The sequence below is a fragment of the Perna viridis genome, chromosome 11, assembly GCF_037379345.1.
Source record: "Perna viridis isolate PV_CMFRI_1.1 ecotype Kerala chromosome 11, ASM3737934v1, whole genome shotgun sequence".
Taxonomy (NCBI): domain Eukaryota; kingdom Metazoa; phylum Mollusca; class Bivalvia; order Mytilida; family Mytilidae; genus Perna; species Perna viridis.
In genome coordinates this window covers 25,918,029-25,936,269 of record NC_142455.1, presented here as the reverse complement: position 1 = coordinate 25,936,269, position 18,241 = coordinate 25,918,029, and the positions used below count along the sequence as shown (strand labels likewise).

At 34.4% G+C, this 18,241-nt stretch overlaps 1 protein-coding gene, 1 long non-coding RNA gene and 1 pseudogene across 5 annotated transcripts; 2 read left to right on the top strand and 1 right to left on the bottom strand.

The window, feature by feature from the left end:
* Positions 1-369: 369 nt before the first annotated feature.
* On the bottom strand, positions 370-6,239 carry LOC148603518 (uncharacterized). Its single transcript, XM_088553724.1, has 3 exons — positions 4,943-6,239; positions 4,134-4,325; positions 370-774 (listed from the first exon to the last, which is right to left on the bottom strand). The coding sequence occupies exons 1-3, from the start codon at positions 6,015-6,017 to the stop codon at positions 446-448; spliced, it is 1,596 nt and encodes a 531-aa protein (XP_088409850.1). The 5' UTR covers positions 6,018-6,239; the 3' UTR covers positions 370-445.
* Positions 6,240-6,318: 79 nt separating this feature from the next.
* On the top strand, positions 6,319-12,085 carry LOC148603516 (uncharacterized). Of its 4 annotated transcripts, XR_015916885.1 has the most exons (4): positions 6,319-6,696; positions 7,022-7,049; positions 8,804-8,984; positions 10,483-12,085. It is a non-coding gene; the product is annotated as an uncharacterized LOC148603516 (long non-coding RNA). The 4 variants fall into 4 exon arrangements; XR_015916886.1 differs by lacking the exon at positions 7,022-7,049; XR_015916884.1 differs by having other exon boundaries at positions 6,319-7,049.
* On the top strand, positions 10,999-12,085 carry LOC148603517 (uncharacterized; annotated as a pseudogene).
* Positions 12,086-18,241: the final 6,156 nt, after the last annotated feature.

Here is an 18,241-nt window from a genome sequence, read left to right as displayed (position 1 = left end):
CTCTCGATCGAGTTTATCACATTATTTTAGTTTAAAATACTGGTTTGATTACGTACTTTCTTTCAATGAGTTCAAGTTAATATAACCACTTTTTATAGTACCCGCCTTCTTATTACCTACATAAATATACTACGGTGAGGTAATACAATGGAAATATAACTTTGAAAGACCTCAGTGATATACCATCAAATAAAACAACAGTTACAATAATATACAATTTAGAGACACAACCAGGGAGGGACAAATATCTTCCAACTTACAAATAAAGCACTATACTTTAAGGAATCTTCTTAAATCTACACCCTATAAATGGGTACATTGTACTTAAGCTGTAAGAACAGTATGTATATGTATAAAGTGGACAAGAAGTAGAATTTATGTTTGTATTAAAAAGTGAGTAAGCAACAAAGTTTTTATATCACAGAATCTTGCTTCATTACAAAAATTAAATCTGTTTCTTGTGGTAGTGTTTAAAATATCTAATAATAGCATACAAGTATCTCCCCGGGCTGTCCGTGCTACGCTTGTCACAATGTCCGTATAGGATATAGTTGGCTGTTAACTTTCCGTTTTTAACACCCCATTCTAGAGCGTTTTCTAAAGCTTGTATTGCTCTGTGGTTTGGGGATCTCTCATTGTAGTCACCAATGAATGCAAAACATATTGAATTTTTGTTCCACCCTAAGGTGTGTGCTCCAACGGTGTTCCAGCCTCTGCCCTCATATACTCGACCATCTTCTCCGATAACAAAGTTATATGCAATATCGTCCCATTCTAAAAAAAAGAGTAGAAGTTGCACTTCAAATACTAAAACTTTAACATAACATATAGATGACGCATTATCTTTAAACAATCCAAATTTCGGGATTTGGTACATCGCATCTACCCAAAAGAACTTGAGATAAAGGATACTACAGACACTGTCAAGTCAGCCTCATATCTTGACCTACACTTAGAAATCGATTGTAAAGGAAAACAACTGACCAAACTTTACGACAAACGTGATAACTTTTCATTCAGAATTGTAAAATGTTCTTTCATCTGTTGCAACATCCCCTCGGCACCTGCATATGCAGTGTTCATATCACAACTCATACGTTATGCTAGAGCTTGCCGAAACTACACAGACGTTTTGTATCGCGCTTGAACTCTAAAAAATATGCTTCTTGAACAGGGTTATATTGCTACAAGATTGAAGTTATCACTACAGAAGTTTTATGGTCGTCATCATGAACTCGTGGATCGTTATGGTGTATCCATCTGCACCATGAAAACTGATTTATTCAACGGGTCATAGTCTGCTTTCCTCGTTTGTCTACCCCGGACTTGATTTTTTATGAGGAACTCGGCGGGTGTTTCTAGAAAAGCAGAGGACGCTTACCCTACCGGTGCACCTGGTCCATGCTCCCAGTTTTAGTGTAGTCCGAGTTGCTCATTTGCTTTTGTTACTTTGTATGTATGATTTTAGTTACTTTATGTTCTTTGTTGTGTATGTCTGTTTTCCATGTCTGGTCTTTGTCCCTGGATTACATTCTTTTGATTACCGCTATAACCTTGGTTCCCTTGATTACCCTTTCACATGTAACAACAAAGAGAAAACCACTGAAAGAACCATACTCCATCCATGGCCATCAGCTAGAAGTGGTAGAAACAGCAAAGTATTTAGGTTTGAATATCCATCATCAGATGAATTGGAATGGACATATAGATCAAGTCGCCAAAGAGACAAACTACACCCGTGCCTTTCTTCAAAGAGACCCGTATGCCTGCCATAAGAAGACCAAGGAGCTGTGCTACACTACATTGGTGCGACAAATCATGGAATATGGGAATGTAATATGGGACCTTCATACCGCCAAGAACAACGCAGGTCCGCTAGATTTGTATATGGCGACTACAAAACGACAAGCAGTGTTACCACCATGCTTAACAACCTGAGTTGGACAACACTCCAGGAACGTAGAGCCCAAGCCAAGGCCGTTATGATGTTCAAGATTGTCAACAACTTGGTAGACATCCCAGCTACATATCTCACACCAGCTGCAGTGAATGTTAGAGGCCACTACCAGAGATTCTTGGTGCCATATGCCCGATCCTCCTGTTACAAACCGTCATTCTTTCCCGACTCAATCAGAATCTGTAACCAACTTCCTCAACAAGTGATAGCCTGTAACTCCTTGGAATCGTTCAAGAGTAAGTTGCAATCCACCAGTCTGAGATAAACAACACATCCTCGTTTTTAGCTGCACAGTAAATATGGATTTTAACTTGTACCTTGGGTCCTTCCAGCACCGATCACTTTTGTATATAGTCGCCAACCATTACGAGGATACACCAGGTGATGGTTTTGTACTCAACAAGAAGAAGAATTAATATCACGACGGGAGTAACAAGTGTTATAGTAGGACTGCAGACCCTCTTTGACAGCTGTGAGTATAGAAGTTAAAAGTTTGGAAAGAGGTTTGGTGGTACATTTTGCAGATTCAACTATGTGACGTTATTTGTATGGATTTTTGTGGAGTATAGGAATCCAGTACATAGACGGTAAATCACAATCATCATCCTTGGTAGAGAGACCAAAAGAAAGGAGGGTAGCACAGTTTTATGGTTTTCCACAATCTCTTCTTTGGAGAGTGTTATAGCAGTATAGGTCTTATCACTGCTATTATATTCTACGTCTACCTCTGATAGACATTGGATGTAAAACGTTTTGCAGACATAACAGTGTAGTTTTGGGCTTTTTCTGCTGGTACGACAATGTATTTGTCATGTATAGTAGACAATGGTTTTGCTACATCGGGGTCTTGGAAAACTGATGTAGCATTGGCACTCATTGACCTACTTAAAACTTTCATTCGTTTCAAAATTAAAGACTTCACGGCCTTTAACCACTCTGATAGAGAATCGGTGTCTTCATGTTCTCGTTTTGTCCATTTTCTTGCGTAGTCCTCCACGGCATCCATAAGAAGTTATAATTTCAATTTATGGAACGTGGTTTAAGGTACTTGGGACCTTTAGAAAAGATATTACGCAGAGATTCGTTTTCGATGATGGTTAAATCTCCCGTAACGACGTGACCGGAAGGACCATATTTGAATGGAGAGTTTTTGCAAGAATAGCCAGGTGGTTTAGCCTTGAAGTCCTCAATCTCGAGGTTCTGCAATAACCTTTTACAATTGAAAATTTTGGATCCAATAGGTAAAGTATAGGAATATGAAATAATTGGTATGGATTTGTCTTTGAAATATGGTGGAATTTTGTTGGTAACGTTTTTGTGATGGAGGATGTTAGCCAAATTAATTGCATCTATACGTTTTTTGAGAAACGGTAGTGAAAGAAATGATCGTTTTTCTTCATCTTGACTTTTCACACAAACTAGTTTAAAGAGTCTGTGGAAACCAATATCCAAAATGAAGGCAACAAGTCTGTATAATGATGAGATAGGTTCAGAAACAGGAGTATCAAGACCTGTTTTGTAAAGGGAGTGTAGTAGAGTAAGAGGTATAGAATAGAGTTTGATTCTAATGTGATGAAGTCCAAGAGGTTTTTTATAAGAAAGGAAGGAGACCATCTATGGAGACATTATGCAACTTAGATGACGTATAGTGGCGATGGCCATGACTCCTTTCCCGTCTTGGATTTTTGTCAAATAAATTCATCACATTTATGCTATTGTTATATTGGCTTGAAAGTTTCCTATACTTTTGATGTTCTCATTGCATCCGTAAGGTATTGCAGTACCTAGTCTGCGTATCCAGTACTCCTCTCTTTCCCTAAGATAGAATTTGGTATTAATTCCCGAACGATGACCGCACATTCTTTTGTTTAATCGTTCTTGTGTTTCACCGACACATACTAGACTATTCTAATCCATAAATTAAGTTTCTCTCAAACGAGAGAAGTGATTGTGAAGAAATTGATAACACGGTTTGGTCGTTGAAGGAGGAAGATGATTTAAAACCCATTTCCCTCCCGGAAAATTTTGGTCGATTAATTATATAGAAAGTCACTGGAAATCACTGGAGCCCCTTTAAGGAAAGTCGGCATCCCCTTTCCTTGTTTCTGAAAACAATGCTATTTGCAAGCCGTCCATTACCATTACAACATCTCTATCTAGTGTTGAGAAAACTTACTATTGCCTTCCATGTGCGTGTATTGAATATACTTGACCCTCTGACTACATCCTTCCTCGTCCTCATAGAATGGTCCACCTGTGTGGTGTACAAAGACGTTTCCAACTGGACTTGGCATTTGCTCTGGTGGTTTTGGTTTCTCCGCCCCCCACTCTTCTCTTTTGACAAACATAACACCTTTAATTTGTTTTCCTGAAAATATGTAAAAAATAAGCAGGTAGGCATTCCATTCATATAGACATATCTGTTTATTTTTTTACTACAACACCTTATGCAAGCATACAAGAATTCAATAAAATGCAACTTATCTGAAAAATAAACCTTTTATGTCTTCATCTCAATTTTATACTTATTCTAAACAACGAGAGGAGGATCATATGGTACTTGAAAATAAACATTTTCCGGAAATTTTAATTTCTTTTAAATGCCATCTACATATATAACGGAACCATATCGATTATATTTATTTAGTTACAGAAAAGAATTAGTGAAATATTGATGAAAAAAAAAACTTTTGAAAAATATATTATAACTATAAATACGGCGACAAGGCTCACGAAGAGAATATCGAATTTAATTACGCTTATCTCACTTTGAATTCTTCATTCACATCTAAAAGATATTCATGTGCAACCTTCCTCTTCCTCTATATTTTCATCAAAATTCCTTGAGTTTAGGTGTCGTTGCACACTCAAGAAATGTGGACAGACGAATAGACAGTCAGGGTCATTCCTTTATACCCCCAAACATTGTGGGTATGCTAAAAATACACAAATGCATGTATTAATGTTTATTTTTTTACTACTTACCGCGCCACGCAGACTTCATGAACAGTCTTTCAAAGAAGATCTCGACATATACATAATATCGAGTTTTCTTGAGCTCCCTAAGGCTTAGAATTACAAGTGGTACTAACAACAGAATAACCAAGACCAGTAGTGACACTGTAGAAATGTTGCTATTGTTTTCCCTGCTGTCGACCAATTTGTTCGCAACTGCGCCTCGTTCATGACCGTATTTAAACCTTTCAGTGGCATAGTACAGTAAATCGAACACTTGCTGAATCAGCATTATAACTAGAGGAAGTAATACCAAAATAATCACCAGAGCAATAGATACAATCGATATATTGTAGCATTTTGTCCAGTTTTGTGTTATTCTATTTTCCATTTTCCTCATTTCGTGTTCGTCAATAACTTTTTCTTTAATGATATCTTGATAGTTTTTCATTTTAAAAATTTGAATTTTATTAAAAGCATCTCTTGCTTCCTGATAGACCCATAGACATGGCATTTGAATAAAAGCCATTAGCTTTTTAAAATGGTCGTTTTTAACGTCGGTCGATAACTCATTTGGACCATGGTGTATATTGTTCCTTATTATCCGTATTTCATCGGGATCAACTGAGGATGTCAAAGGGGGATTGTTATGAAAGAGATTTCGTAACTCTCTACAGTTAATAATTCTTCCGATGATTACCGATAGGTCATCTTCGATATGGTTTTGGCCAACACCCCTGCCTAAAGGTGGACTAAAACATTTCGCAATCTCCGTCTGATCAGTTGGCCATTTCGAAGAGTCTATTTTTGTCCAGTCAATCCTTTTATCACCAATGGCTGGTCCACATATATGGTAGTCCAATATTAAATTTTTCCAATCCTTACAAGTTGTGCACCAGTTTTTCGTGGACTTCGGGTATTTCAAGCTACATGAAACACTGCACGGTGTGTTGTTGTTGATTTGGAAATAATGTAAGATCTTTTCTTGAAGTTTTTTGAATTCGTCTTCTGAGAATTTATAAACAACATCGGTAATACATTCCAGAGCAAACAAAACTGCTATTAAATTCTGTTTTTTTATATCATCAAATTTTAATTCTGCCATGTCTAATCTCCTTGAAAGAGAAACCAAAGTTGAAAATGGTTAACTATATTGATGTGCGCACTTTATACATTAGGATTTCCGGACGAATCATTTAAATATGATTTATTCGGATTTGGCATTGACATTGACCTAAATCACAAGCGATCCAGCCACTAATGGCGAGAGCTATTCACGATAGTTTATAATAGTCGATCGTTGTTAATTGTTTAGTAGTCCGTTACTAAAGCATATAGTTGAAAGTCTTAAGATAAAATCTTATTTAAAGTAAATTAAAGTATACAATGGACCGCTTTGTGCTAACTTTGAATATTTTAGGTGCATGCGCATAACCATTTCCGTGAGGACAAGCAAGTCACATCGACAACCATGGTGAGAACCTGCAGCGTGTATAAATGCCCTAATACGCAGACTTCTGAATCTAAAGAGAAAGGAATATCCTTTTTTCCGTTTCTCTAAAGACCAGAGGAAAAGAAGAGCGTGGATTAAGGCGCTGAACAGAGCAGACTGGACACCAACAGAGGCCAGTTACATCTTCTCAGCCCATTTCATTGACAACTGGCATGGAGATGAACCTGGAGATCCTAACTACACGCCTACCGTCGTTGCCTACAAGGAGAAACAGGCCACAGCGTCTGATTTTGCAAGAGAAACTAGAATGTGTAAGAGGGCACTGTTCAAGGTAAGAATGAGAAAAAAAACAGCGAACTTCAGTTGTTCATCGTTATGCCTCAAAGTTACATTTCATTTAATGAAAATCTATTGTTACACCAGGTTTTTGGTTAATGCACATCTATATATTGTACTTTAGGATCTGAAATATTTAATGAACCTACACAAACTATTTAGTTTTGTGGAAATTGATCACTGGTGTTCTGTTACTTTGATTTGTTGTAACTGAAAAATGTTCATGTTTGACTTGGGTTTGATTCAAGCAAACTTTATGTTGATCATTTACGGCATTTTCATTTTCATCACCTCCTGTTATGTTCATGATGCCAATCAAGGTACCATTTTAGTGTGAATTAATGCTTGGTAAGTAGAATTAGAAGGTAAGTGACCATAATATCAAGATTTACAATTTCTTTAATCTTCTGTACTTTACATGTAGTGGTTTGTTTACATAACTGTGGAATGAAAGTTCATAAAAGGTCTTATGTTTGAAATATGTGACAGTAAGTGACACAATTTTATATTTATCTTTTTAATGTATTTCCTGGTATTAAGTTCAATTTCTAACAGGTTGGGAAAAGTCCTGACATTGGAAGTAAACCCCATTTGTGGTACTCATATGATTTTTTTTACTCACAATAATCTTACAAAAGTTTGAAAAGGTAATATTCTAGAAAATTTCATCTCTTCAGAGGAGGAGGTACATGTATCTTATTTGGTAATTTTGTCATAAAGAACTCAAAAGATTTGCTTAAAAATATTTACCTAAGTGTCAATTCATAACTAGTTTTAGTCAATTTAATAATAAATAAATGATTTCAGAAATATGAGGACAACACATCTAACTAATTCTGAACATTGTCTTATATCCCAGGATGTTTTTGCTTTCTATTTTATTTATGACTTTCCAGTTATAGAAGGTAAAATTAGCTAGATGAAGATTAAAAACATTGCTTCCACTAAAAGTCATTGTACAATTTTGAATATTTTTAGTATTTTCATTTAAGGATAAAATTGAGAAGAAAAGAACAAAAGAAATTCATTGTCATATGTTCTAGAACAGCCCATAATTACATGCACATTGATGGCATTGATTCAACAGTTTTGGGATTGGAGAACGATGACATCACTGTCATTGCCAAAAACAATGACACTGAACTCTAAGTTCTTAAGGACCAAAGTATATTATTAAAAATATTTTTAAAGAGTTATTCCACCTTAGAGTTAACTGATTTAGATGGATTGGAAACTTTCCACTTTTTAAAATAGGAAGATGGAGAAAATTTAACTTGGGTGATTGAATCAATTTAACTCTACTTTTGTAAAATGTCTCTTTTGAAACTTTCAAGGTAATTTTGAAAATCATGTTGTAAAAAGGACATGTTACCTAGAATTGATGTCATTCTAGCAGTCAAAAGTGTCTGGTATGGTTTGTACTTATTTTTGCAAGACTCAATGATTTTCACAGGACTTTCTCTTTCATTAAATCATGAGTCTTTCTCAGCTGTGATAGTCGTCTTCAAACACCATTTTAAACATGAGCTTGTTTTGAGTGGCACAATAGGGTTAAATTATAATTAAACAAATTTGTACTTATTTATTACAGAAATCATTTATTGCAATTCAATATCAGGGTATTGTATATTTATTTAAAAAAAAACATGTATATATATATATATATATATATATATAATATTAGTGTATTAATTGCCGAGCAGTTACTCCCCTTCCGAGCCGAATACAAAAACTTTCTATATTTTTCTGCAATACACTTATATTGTGTTTATCAAGCAAATAGTTAACATTGAAAACCCGCATAGTAGTTCTGAGAGATGGACATTATTTGACGAAATATTGTAAATGGTAACTTTTACTTTTAAACGAGTCATAAACAGCATAAATATTCAAAATTAAACAACAATTTCCGTTATTTAACATGTTTTTCTGATGTGAAATAAATTTTTCCATGACCTACTTTCACTTATGACAAAGTTATTGATTTGTGATGTTGTGATGGTCGGCGGAACTCAATTGCTTTAAAATTTTGATTCAAACATTGCATCATGACTGTTTAGAAATATGTTTTGAAGGGATTGATGTTGACAAATTTCTTACAGGTATGCAGACTGATGAAGATGCGCTTCTTAAGAAAAATGAAGAGCTAAGAGCAGAATTTAAACGGGTAAAGGAGGACATAAAACAGGCCACATGGAGTGCTGACAAAATTAAAGATAGTGATGTTAACACCAAGTCTTATACTGGACTACCATCTTTTGCTGTTTTCCTGTGGCTCTATCAGTATGTATAATGTTAAGTGTTTTTGTTTTATTTAAGGGCCTTTCAGTAGAAAATTAAGACTCTGCTTATGGTGGAAGATATTTTCGTTGTAAACCACTGCACTAACATTAGTTTTTCAGTCTACATATATCCTATATTTTTACTTAATGGTAGTTGCTTTTGTAAATTAGATCTGTACTTTTCGGAAACCATACATTCATCTTCCATTAGATTTAACTAAATCAATCGAAATTAAGAATGATAACTTTGACAAAGGGCCAATTTCATACATATATAAATAAAACCGCACCAGGTTGTCTCTTTGACCTATACATCATACCTATTCTTGTTATATATATACAAACGTCTCAGAAGGAGGGACAACCAAAATTTTGCTTCGCAAATTTGACAGTTCTTACATCGTTGGGAATTTTAAGACTGTAGCTTATGTGGTCTGAATATTAAAAACAAAAAGTGCATTCGATGACATTTTGACATACATGTACGTGAATCACCTCCTGTCTGATTTTTATAAAGACTGCTACTTAAATAATGGAAGTCAGAGTTGCTGTTGATTCTTGACTGATTTGATGTAACAGTCAAACTGGATCTTGTTGATAAAAGCATGAGTCAGGGAAAGTAAGATTTATTTAATTACAACAGGAGCTGTCTAAAAAGCATTACAATCTTGATTACTACAGCTGTATACAATGTATAACATAAAAGGCTGTAATGATAATATAGGCAAAATAATATATATTTTTCATAGCTCTAAGTAACTTGTTAATGAATATATTTCATAGCCTACATAGCTTGTTAAAATTACAGATTAAAATATTTATTATTTGTGTGCTTCAAGGTTGAGTAAAAATAGTATTTTTAGCAAAAATTTAACAAAGAGGACATTTACTTTTCTAATTTGTAATTGAACTGAAGCTTTTTGTTCTAAATAATTCGAAAAGAAAGATTGTTTTTTTCAACTGTTTTCCACTACATGCCAAGGCTTTGCAGCTTGGTCAAACTCTGAACCAAGGACAAAAATAAACATTCAAACATGGGCACCTTGTGATCGTTTTATTATAATAAGTTATTGTATGGACAAAAAATGTGGTTATTTTGAAATGTTGTAAAGTTGCCTAAAGCATTTACAATACATGTACCATAATTTTAATACCCTATCGAAACCCTGCGAAAAGTTTTGTCTGTCAGTGCTTAAGGGTTTCCAGGTGATAACTTGAAAACTGATTAATGAACTTTCAGTAAGGCCATTTTGAACACTTTGCCATCCCCTTTTATAACCATTACATGGCATAGTATCATTTAATGTTCATTAACGTCCTATTTTTAAATTTGTTTTTTTACCAAAATCACAAAAGTTTAAAATAAGTCTAGTAGTTGCTCAACGCCATCTGTCTGTACATCACAATAAAGGTATACCTACTTTGTGTAATTTGTATCTCAAAAAAGTTTGAACTAATATTATTCAATCTTAGTAGTGTTTATTTACATATTATTTCAGATATCTATTACCAAAGACTACTATAATGACCTACTGGACAGGTGCAAGAACTCCTCAATAGGACAGGTTAAGACGAAGTGAAGGTTCCTTAGATCTTATGAACCAGTTGTTTGCTGTTTTGATTCGTTTAATCGTTTAAAGAGTAATCAAGGGAACCAAGGTTATAGCGGTAATCAAAAGAATGTAATCCAGGGACAAAGACCAGACATGGAAAACAGACATACACAACAAAGAACATAAAGTAACTAAAATCATAAATACAAAGTAACAAAAGTAAATGAGCAACTCGGACTCCACTAAAAACTGGGAGCATGGACCAGGTGCACTGGTAGGGTAAGCGTCCTCTGCTTTTCTAGAAACACCCGCCGAGTTGCTCATAAAAAGTCAAGTCCGGGTAGACAAACGAGGAAAGGAAAACCATGACCCGTTGAATAAATCAGTTTTCATGGTGCAGATGGATACACCATAACGATCCACGAGTTTATGATGACGACCATAAAACTTTTGTAGTGATGACTTCAATTAGGTCTTTTTGTTCAAGATATAGCTGACAGGTTTAATATTTCAGCAGGCACTTTTTCTAGATATTTTTCAACCTGGATTTGTCTCCTGCATTATGAACTGAAAATTTTAAATCCATTTCCTACTAGAGAAATTATTGATAGAAACATGCCTAACAGTTTTAGGAACAAATATCCTTCTACTAGAATTATATTAGACTGTACAGAAATTTTTGTGCAGAGAGCAAACAGCATTATTAATCAGTATAATACTTTTTCTGCATACAAGCACCATAATACTTTTAAATTTTTGGTTGGAATTACTCCACCAGGGGTTATTTCTTTTGTATCAGAAGGATGGGAGGTAAGGTATCTGATTGGTAGATCACTATGGAATCAGGTGTTTTAGAATTGTTGCAGGAAGGTGATAGTGTTATGGCTGATAAGGGATTTACTATCAAAGATTTGTTAGAAAAACAAAAGTGTACGTTGAATACTCCTTATTTTCGAGGTGCTTCTGCACAATTTTCCACTACAGAGGTCTTTGAAACTCAAGAAATAGCAGAATTAAGAATACATGTAGAAAGAAGTATAGGTAGAGTTAAGAATTATCACATACTAGATGGTATATTTCCTTTGCCAATTGCGTCATTATCTACTAAGATTTTTCAGGTTATTTGTTGGCTTACAAACTTTGATGTTCGTTTGGTGCAATGGAGAAGTTTTTTTTTAAAATGTTTTTGTATTGTAGATTTTATTTATAAACTAAGAAGCTGGCCCAAGCCTGTTGTTTTATGTAACCTGTTAAAAATTTGAAACATTGTGCACTGTAAATATAGGAGAATTACATGTTATGAAAAATAGTGCTATGGTGTTGTTACAATGTTTCATTGGATGTAATTCTACTTCATTTTAATTTTGATTCACTGCAAAGTTTGAGCATTCATTTGTCATTGTTTGTTATAATTTCTCTTGTGGAAATATATCAGTTATTTTAAATTTATTTTATGATGGTGCATATTTGGAACCAATTTGGAACGACGAAAGATGTGTAAAATTCAACTAATTTTGGCATCACCATTAAAACATATTCTTTATCAAAATGAATTCTTTCTATGAATATGTTGTTCTCTTTTGATGCCGTCCAAACAACAAAATTACACCATGAAAGTCCTTTTATTGCTATCTCTCCTTGAACTTGGGCAAAGTAATTGTGTTCTTTCCTCGAGGAAGGTCCTAAATCTGAATGAGTTAAACAAAATGTCTCACTTCCTAGTTTCAATATTTCATCTATTGTCATGTCTTTGATTTGTCCAAAGAAAATGGGCACTTAATCTCCAAATCATCTTTCTGGACTGACTCATTAAGACTGCAGTCACGAACAATCCCATCACTTGCATAACCAAGGAATGAGTGTGATGAAAGTAAAGTTAGCTCTGCTGGTTCCACAGTAACCTTACCAAATTTGTTCATCAACGATAAATAGTCCTCCCGTGCCTCATCTTTCCTCTCCAATCCCCATTTCACGGGAGCTGGAATGTTTCAGTACCTAAAAAAGTTGTTATAGAAATTGAAAAGTGCTGTAATAAGTAGGTTATAATATATACTATACATGGTATACTATTGTGTAATAAGATGCCACGTTTGACACAGCTTAGATCCAGGTCAAACCCAGCATGAACAGTTGGGCAAAGTATGGACACAACATCTAATCTTGATACAGTTCCAAGTTTAGATTCCAATTAAATATTTGACACAGTATAAAATAATCTAGACACTTAATGGGATTAATACCCCTGCATTCTGTTGAACCTATTTGAGGACCAATGTGGACACACGATTTATATTGGACACATTTTTTATGGGGGATAAGCACTTTTGACAAATAATTTTGCAGCCATTTCTATAATAACCAACTCCAATCCACAATCAGTACTTTCTTTTTGTTGTTGACAACACAATAACAGAATAAAACTGTCAATTACTTAAAGCATAAATTCCTGATAATATGCACAATCCAATATGGTAATTTAACACTCCATAAAGTTTCATAACAATCCTGGAAGTTGTAAAGGAAATGCAAATAATATATGAGACCAAGTTTTGCTGAAAAAGACTGATAATTTTTGCCAAATTATAAATTCCTGACAATGTGCACATATCCTTGTTATTATATTATATCCCACTAAGTTTCATAACAATGCTGCAAGTTGCTAAGTAAATAGTTCAGACGGATAGACACACTGATAGGGTGAAACCTATATACGCCCCCAATTTTATTTGAGGGGTTATTAAAAATTGCCGCTATGTATTCATAAATGGTTCCAATCACAACCAATAAAATGAATCCTAGCCTTCATTTGGATGTATTGAATTTCATGGTACAATTTCATAGAATAAAGTTATTGTCTAGACATTATGACAATGCTTGTTTCCATCCCTTAGTTTCTAAAAAGTTCAAATAACAACCCCAAAAACTAATCCCTGCTCGAAAATACCTACATTGGATGACAGGGGTTAAAGGGGTTAACCTGTTCAGTTAAAATGCCTGAAATAAGTTCTTTTTTCCGGATTCTGACAAACATATTTCACTACAAAGCTTTTTTAAATTAACTTTTGTTAATTTCTACAATTTTTCTCGAGTAGCCATTGTTGTTTTGGTCCTCGCGGAAGTGGTTGTGCGCATGCACGAAAATAAGCACAAAAGGGTCTATTAGTCTGGACATGTTGTATCTATTAATCATTTTCAAGGCTTAGTATTGGAATCCGAATCGATATACTATTTAAATAACACTATAACAATAAAGTTGAAAAAGATAGTACTATCCGTAAATCCGTTACTCATTGACACCTTTGCCCGTTTCAATGTTTTGATATTTATTTCCAGACATGGCTCCCCTAGAAAATGAATATACAGACATATACACAACAATGTACAATATACCTGAAGCTGAGTGTCTGTTTATTTTTTGACGTAGAAAAATCTGTTCTTACTATTTTAAGTCGGGTATGTTTTATGCATTCCATTAAGTGTTTAATCTAAACGTAATAATGTAGTGCAGGGTTTAAGTTATTTCTCTACTTGAGATGATAAAATTTAGATTTTCAACATACCAGCTATAGCAAGCATAAATAGACTGATGGCAAGAAGTTAAAAGCAAGAGTAGGTAGAAGGGGTCTTTCGCCCATGAAATCTGTGAAAAACTCAAAATATTAGATGTTGGAAAATCTCGTGCAGTATTTAATCACTGCCTGGTTGTTAAAAAGTCACAATGTGACATGCATTTTCAATTATACTGATTTAAAATGGGAGACATATAAATTTAAATTTTCTAATTTTTAGTAACTTTCCATATATTTATTCTGTCTAAAACTTATACATGTACATGCAATTTTGATCCAAACTGAAAGACGTGTCATAATTGAATTTAGATACACTGTCATTAATCCATACTCTATACTTGTCCCAACTGTTTAGGATTTTAAAATACAGTTGTATCAATCTACATTTCTCAGTTCATTTTGTTATAAAAAATGTACACCATGTGCATGTAAGTCCTTTTTCATGCAGCGAAAATTCTACTGATTACCAGTTTATAGCCATACTATACCATTTGGTTTCCTAGGAGAGGCACAATTACAGGTGACTCGAAGATATACTGTTAAGTACTTGTATGTCATTGTTTGTGTTTTTGTTGATTTAGTCAAAAGACATATAATTCATCTCCACTAAGGTTAGACTGGTATTAATCCCTTAAGGAATGATGGGACAAAAAGGGCCAGGAACAAGCATTTTCCTGATTTCTGAAAAGTTAAGTACTAGTAGGTACAATTAAATTGATTTCTTTGAGATTGAACTACACGTACAAGGTGCCATACCACTGAAGGAAGGCTAGAATTAATTTGGGGGGTTGTGACTTGATCTGAACTAAGGGTAAAAAATAAGCATTCCCTGATGTCTTCTACCAGGCGTTTTAAAGTTTGTTTTATGGAGCTTATTTGTACCACTTGCTTTTCTATTATGACAAATCTATCATTCTTACCAACTAAATAGTTATATCATGATTCTAATGAGATCGGCTTATTTTCCTTTCCCTCATAAAGCAGACCTCGGCTCCCGCCTAACAATTCTACTGTGGTATTATTCATTTGTTCCCACTAGTATAGAGCCTCAGATTTTTGTTTATAATTGCAAATAGATTCAGTTTAATCCGAGTTGTCCTGTTGCATTTGTCTCTTTGTACTTGTCATTTTGGTTATTTCATGTTCTTTGTTGTGTATACTGTTTCTGACAGAGCAAGAAAACGTGTCGGCTATCTTATTTTATAGTACTTGTTTTATTCTAGACAAAGATGTTAAAGCAATTCGTAAAGTGCATATATATGATTGTGGCAAAAACTGTGTAAAATACAAAAAGAGTTTCTATAATCAATGGAAGAGTAATCAAGGGAACCAAGGATATAGCAGAAATCAAAAGAATGTAATTTTGGGACAAAGACCAGACATGGAAGAGTAATCAAGGGAACCAAGGTTATCGCAGTAATCAAAAGAATTACACAACGAAGAACATTAAGTAACTAAAACCATTCACACAAAGCAACGAAAGCAAATGAGCGACTTGGACTCCACTAAAAACTGGGAGCATGGACCAGGTGGACCGGTAGAGTAAGCGTCTTCTGCTTTTCTAGAAACACACGCCGAGTTGCTCATTAAAAGTCAAGTCCGGGAAAGACAAAAGAGGAAAGGAAAACTGTGACACGTTGAACAAATCAGTTTTCATGGTGCAGATGGATACACCACAGATGAAAGGAAAGTTGACAATTCTGAATGAAAAGTCATCGCGTTTGTCGTAAAGTTTGGTAAATAATTTTCATTTATTATCGATTTCTAATTGTAGGTCAAGATATGAGGCTGACTAAAATATTGTCTGTTTTCTTTGATTCTGACGGTGCAAATAGCCAAATTACACTTCCAAAATGATGGGTTTTTTTCATACCATGTTTCACCTACTGCTTGATTTTTACAGAGACTAAATTCAGTGTGGATCCTGAAATAATTCGAAAAATCCTCTGGAAACTCTAAATTCAAAATTATTATCAGAATACAATAGCATCAAAACCTAGGATTTTTCAATTCTTGATACTTATTTTCCCAATATCAGAAAAAATCTTGACTCAAAACTTTGTACATCGTTGTTGTACCAAAAAGACGATACACCTAGATGCAAATATGTAGTTCTTGGTAGAGATTCCACATACTTTGTAAAACAAAAAACAATTCCAAATCGTCTTCCAAATAAACCAGTTGTTTCGATACCTGATAAATAATTCTCATTTTGTTCTTAATTTGAGATTTTATAATCTATTGCTTTTGATGCGTTTGAATTTTGAATAACACTTTAAGACGTTATTTTAATAATAAAAGTGCGAAAATAAAAAAAATAATAATGACAAGACTTTCATGCTCCCAAGTTTTAGTGGAGTCCGAGTTGCTCATTTGCATTTGTTACTTTGTATGCATTTTTTTAGTTACTCTAACGTTCTTTGTTGTGTATGTCGATTTTCCATGTCTGGTCTTTGTCCCTGGATTACATTCCTTTATTGGATTATATTCCTTTGATTACCACTATAACCTTAGATCACTTGATTTCTCTTCCATGTCTTGTCTTTGTCCCATAATTACATTCTTTTGATTACTGCTATAACATCGGTTCCCTTGATTACTCTTCCATGCCTGGTCTTTGTCCCTGGATTATATTCTTTTGATTACTGCTATAACCGTGGTTCCCTTGATTACTCATCCATATCATGTTGATGCATTGAGTTATAATTTCATTGAAATGCACTGAAAATGAACATTTCAAGGGAAGATAACTCTGTCGAAAACCTAAATTTTCTAACATTCTATTGAAAAAACTTCTGAGCAAAGGCAGTGAGGCAGAAATCAAAAAATGGTCTTTTCAAATAGAGAAAGTATCATTGAGTGATATTACACTGTCAAATTGGTTGGATTTCGACATGTATGTTTCTGATTTTTTTTTTCATTTTGCCTGATACTTACAAACACTTTTACTTAATACCACTACGGGAGTAGTATACTTGTTGGGTTCGGGTCATATTTTCAGGGGAGCACCCCAAATGCGCATGCGCATGACGCCACATTCGGTGGTCATGGACCGGAAGTGACTATTGACCAATTCGGATAATGACCAATCTGGCCAAATGACCCTTCTGACCACTGACCTGACCCTTACCATCCCCACGCTATATTGTATTAGTTCTCCTCATTAGCGTCGTCCTATGGATTCGCATTGTTAATTACAAAACCACTCTTTCATAAGCGTCGTCCTGTAGACTTAAATGTGTTAATTGCGACCAGTGAAATTCAAATGTGAGCGACCTAACGCGTGCGGTCGCGGGGAGGATAAACACTCCGGATATTTTGAAATCGTCACTCTCTTGCGGACTTCCATAGGGGGAACCAACCTTTCAAAGGTAAGTCAAAAATATAATAATGATATGAGCTTTGTTTTTTTTTTAACGTTAACGTCTGCCCAATTTTTTCTACGTTAATTTTTCAGAAAGTAAGTTATGTTTTGTTTTCCGTCTGTCATTTTAGACCGCTTCATTGTTAAGCTATCCATGGTATCAGAAAGTTGCATCGGTTGGTTTTTTTAATTGTTTACGTTTGTCCAATTTTTTCAACGTTAATTTGTTTGAAGGTAAGTTGTATTTTGTTTTCCATCTGTTATTCTGAACAGCTTTTTTTGTTTTAGCTGGTCATTGTATCAGAAATCGGTTGTTTTTTAATCGATAACGTTTGTCCAATTTTTTCAACGTTAATTTATCCAAAAAAAAAATTGTTTTTCCGTCCGTCATTCTATATCGCTTCATTTTCTTTTTTTCAGCTATTCATATTATCACAAAGTTGAATCGGATATTATTCCAAATAAGGTAAGCTCTATTTATTTTATTCAAAAAAAGTATCTCACAAAGTTCATAAATATCTGTTTAACGATTATTGAATTTCGAATGAGTCGTTACACAAGTAATACAAATAACAATTGTTTTCCGTTAATATATTCCCTATATAAGCTATCCGTATTGACATAATTTTCTTTGTTCTACACAGAGTTTCAAACGTTTTACTATTGATTTTTGACTGAGATATTACGTGGAAAACACCTGCCTCTTTGATTCCATCTTATTCCAGTTTATCGGTTTTTCTCTGCCTTTCTTACTTCTTTTTTCAGACCAAGC

Excerpts from the sequence above, each read along its gene's own strand:
- LOC148603518 (XM_088553724.1), bottom strand. The coding sequence starts at position 6,017 with ATGGCAGAATTAAAATTTGATGATATAAAAAAACAGAATTTAATAGCA. Across the intron at positions 4,326-4,942 it reads CATGAAGTCTGCGTGGCGCG|GAAAACAAATTAAAGGTGTT; the intron begins GTAAGTAGTAAA and ends ACATATTTTCAG. Across the intron at positions 775-4,133 it reads CACGCACATGGAAGGCAATA|AATGGGACGATATTGCATAT; the intron begins GTAAGTTTTCTC and ends TCTTTTTTTTAG.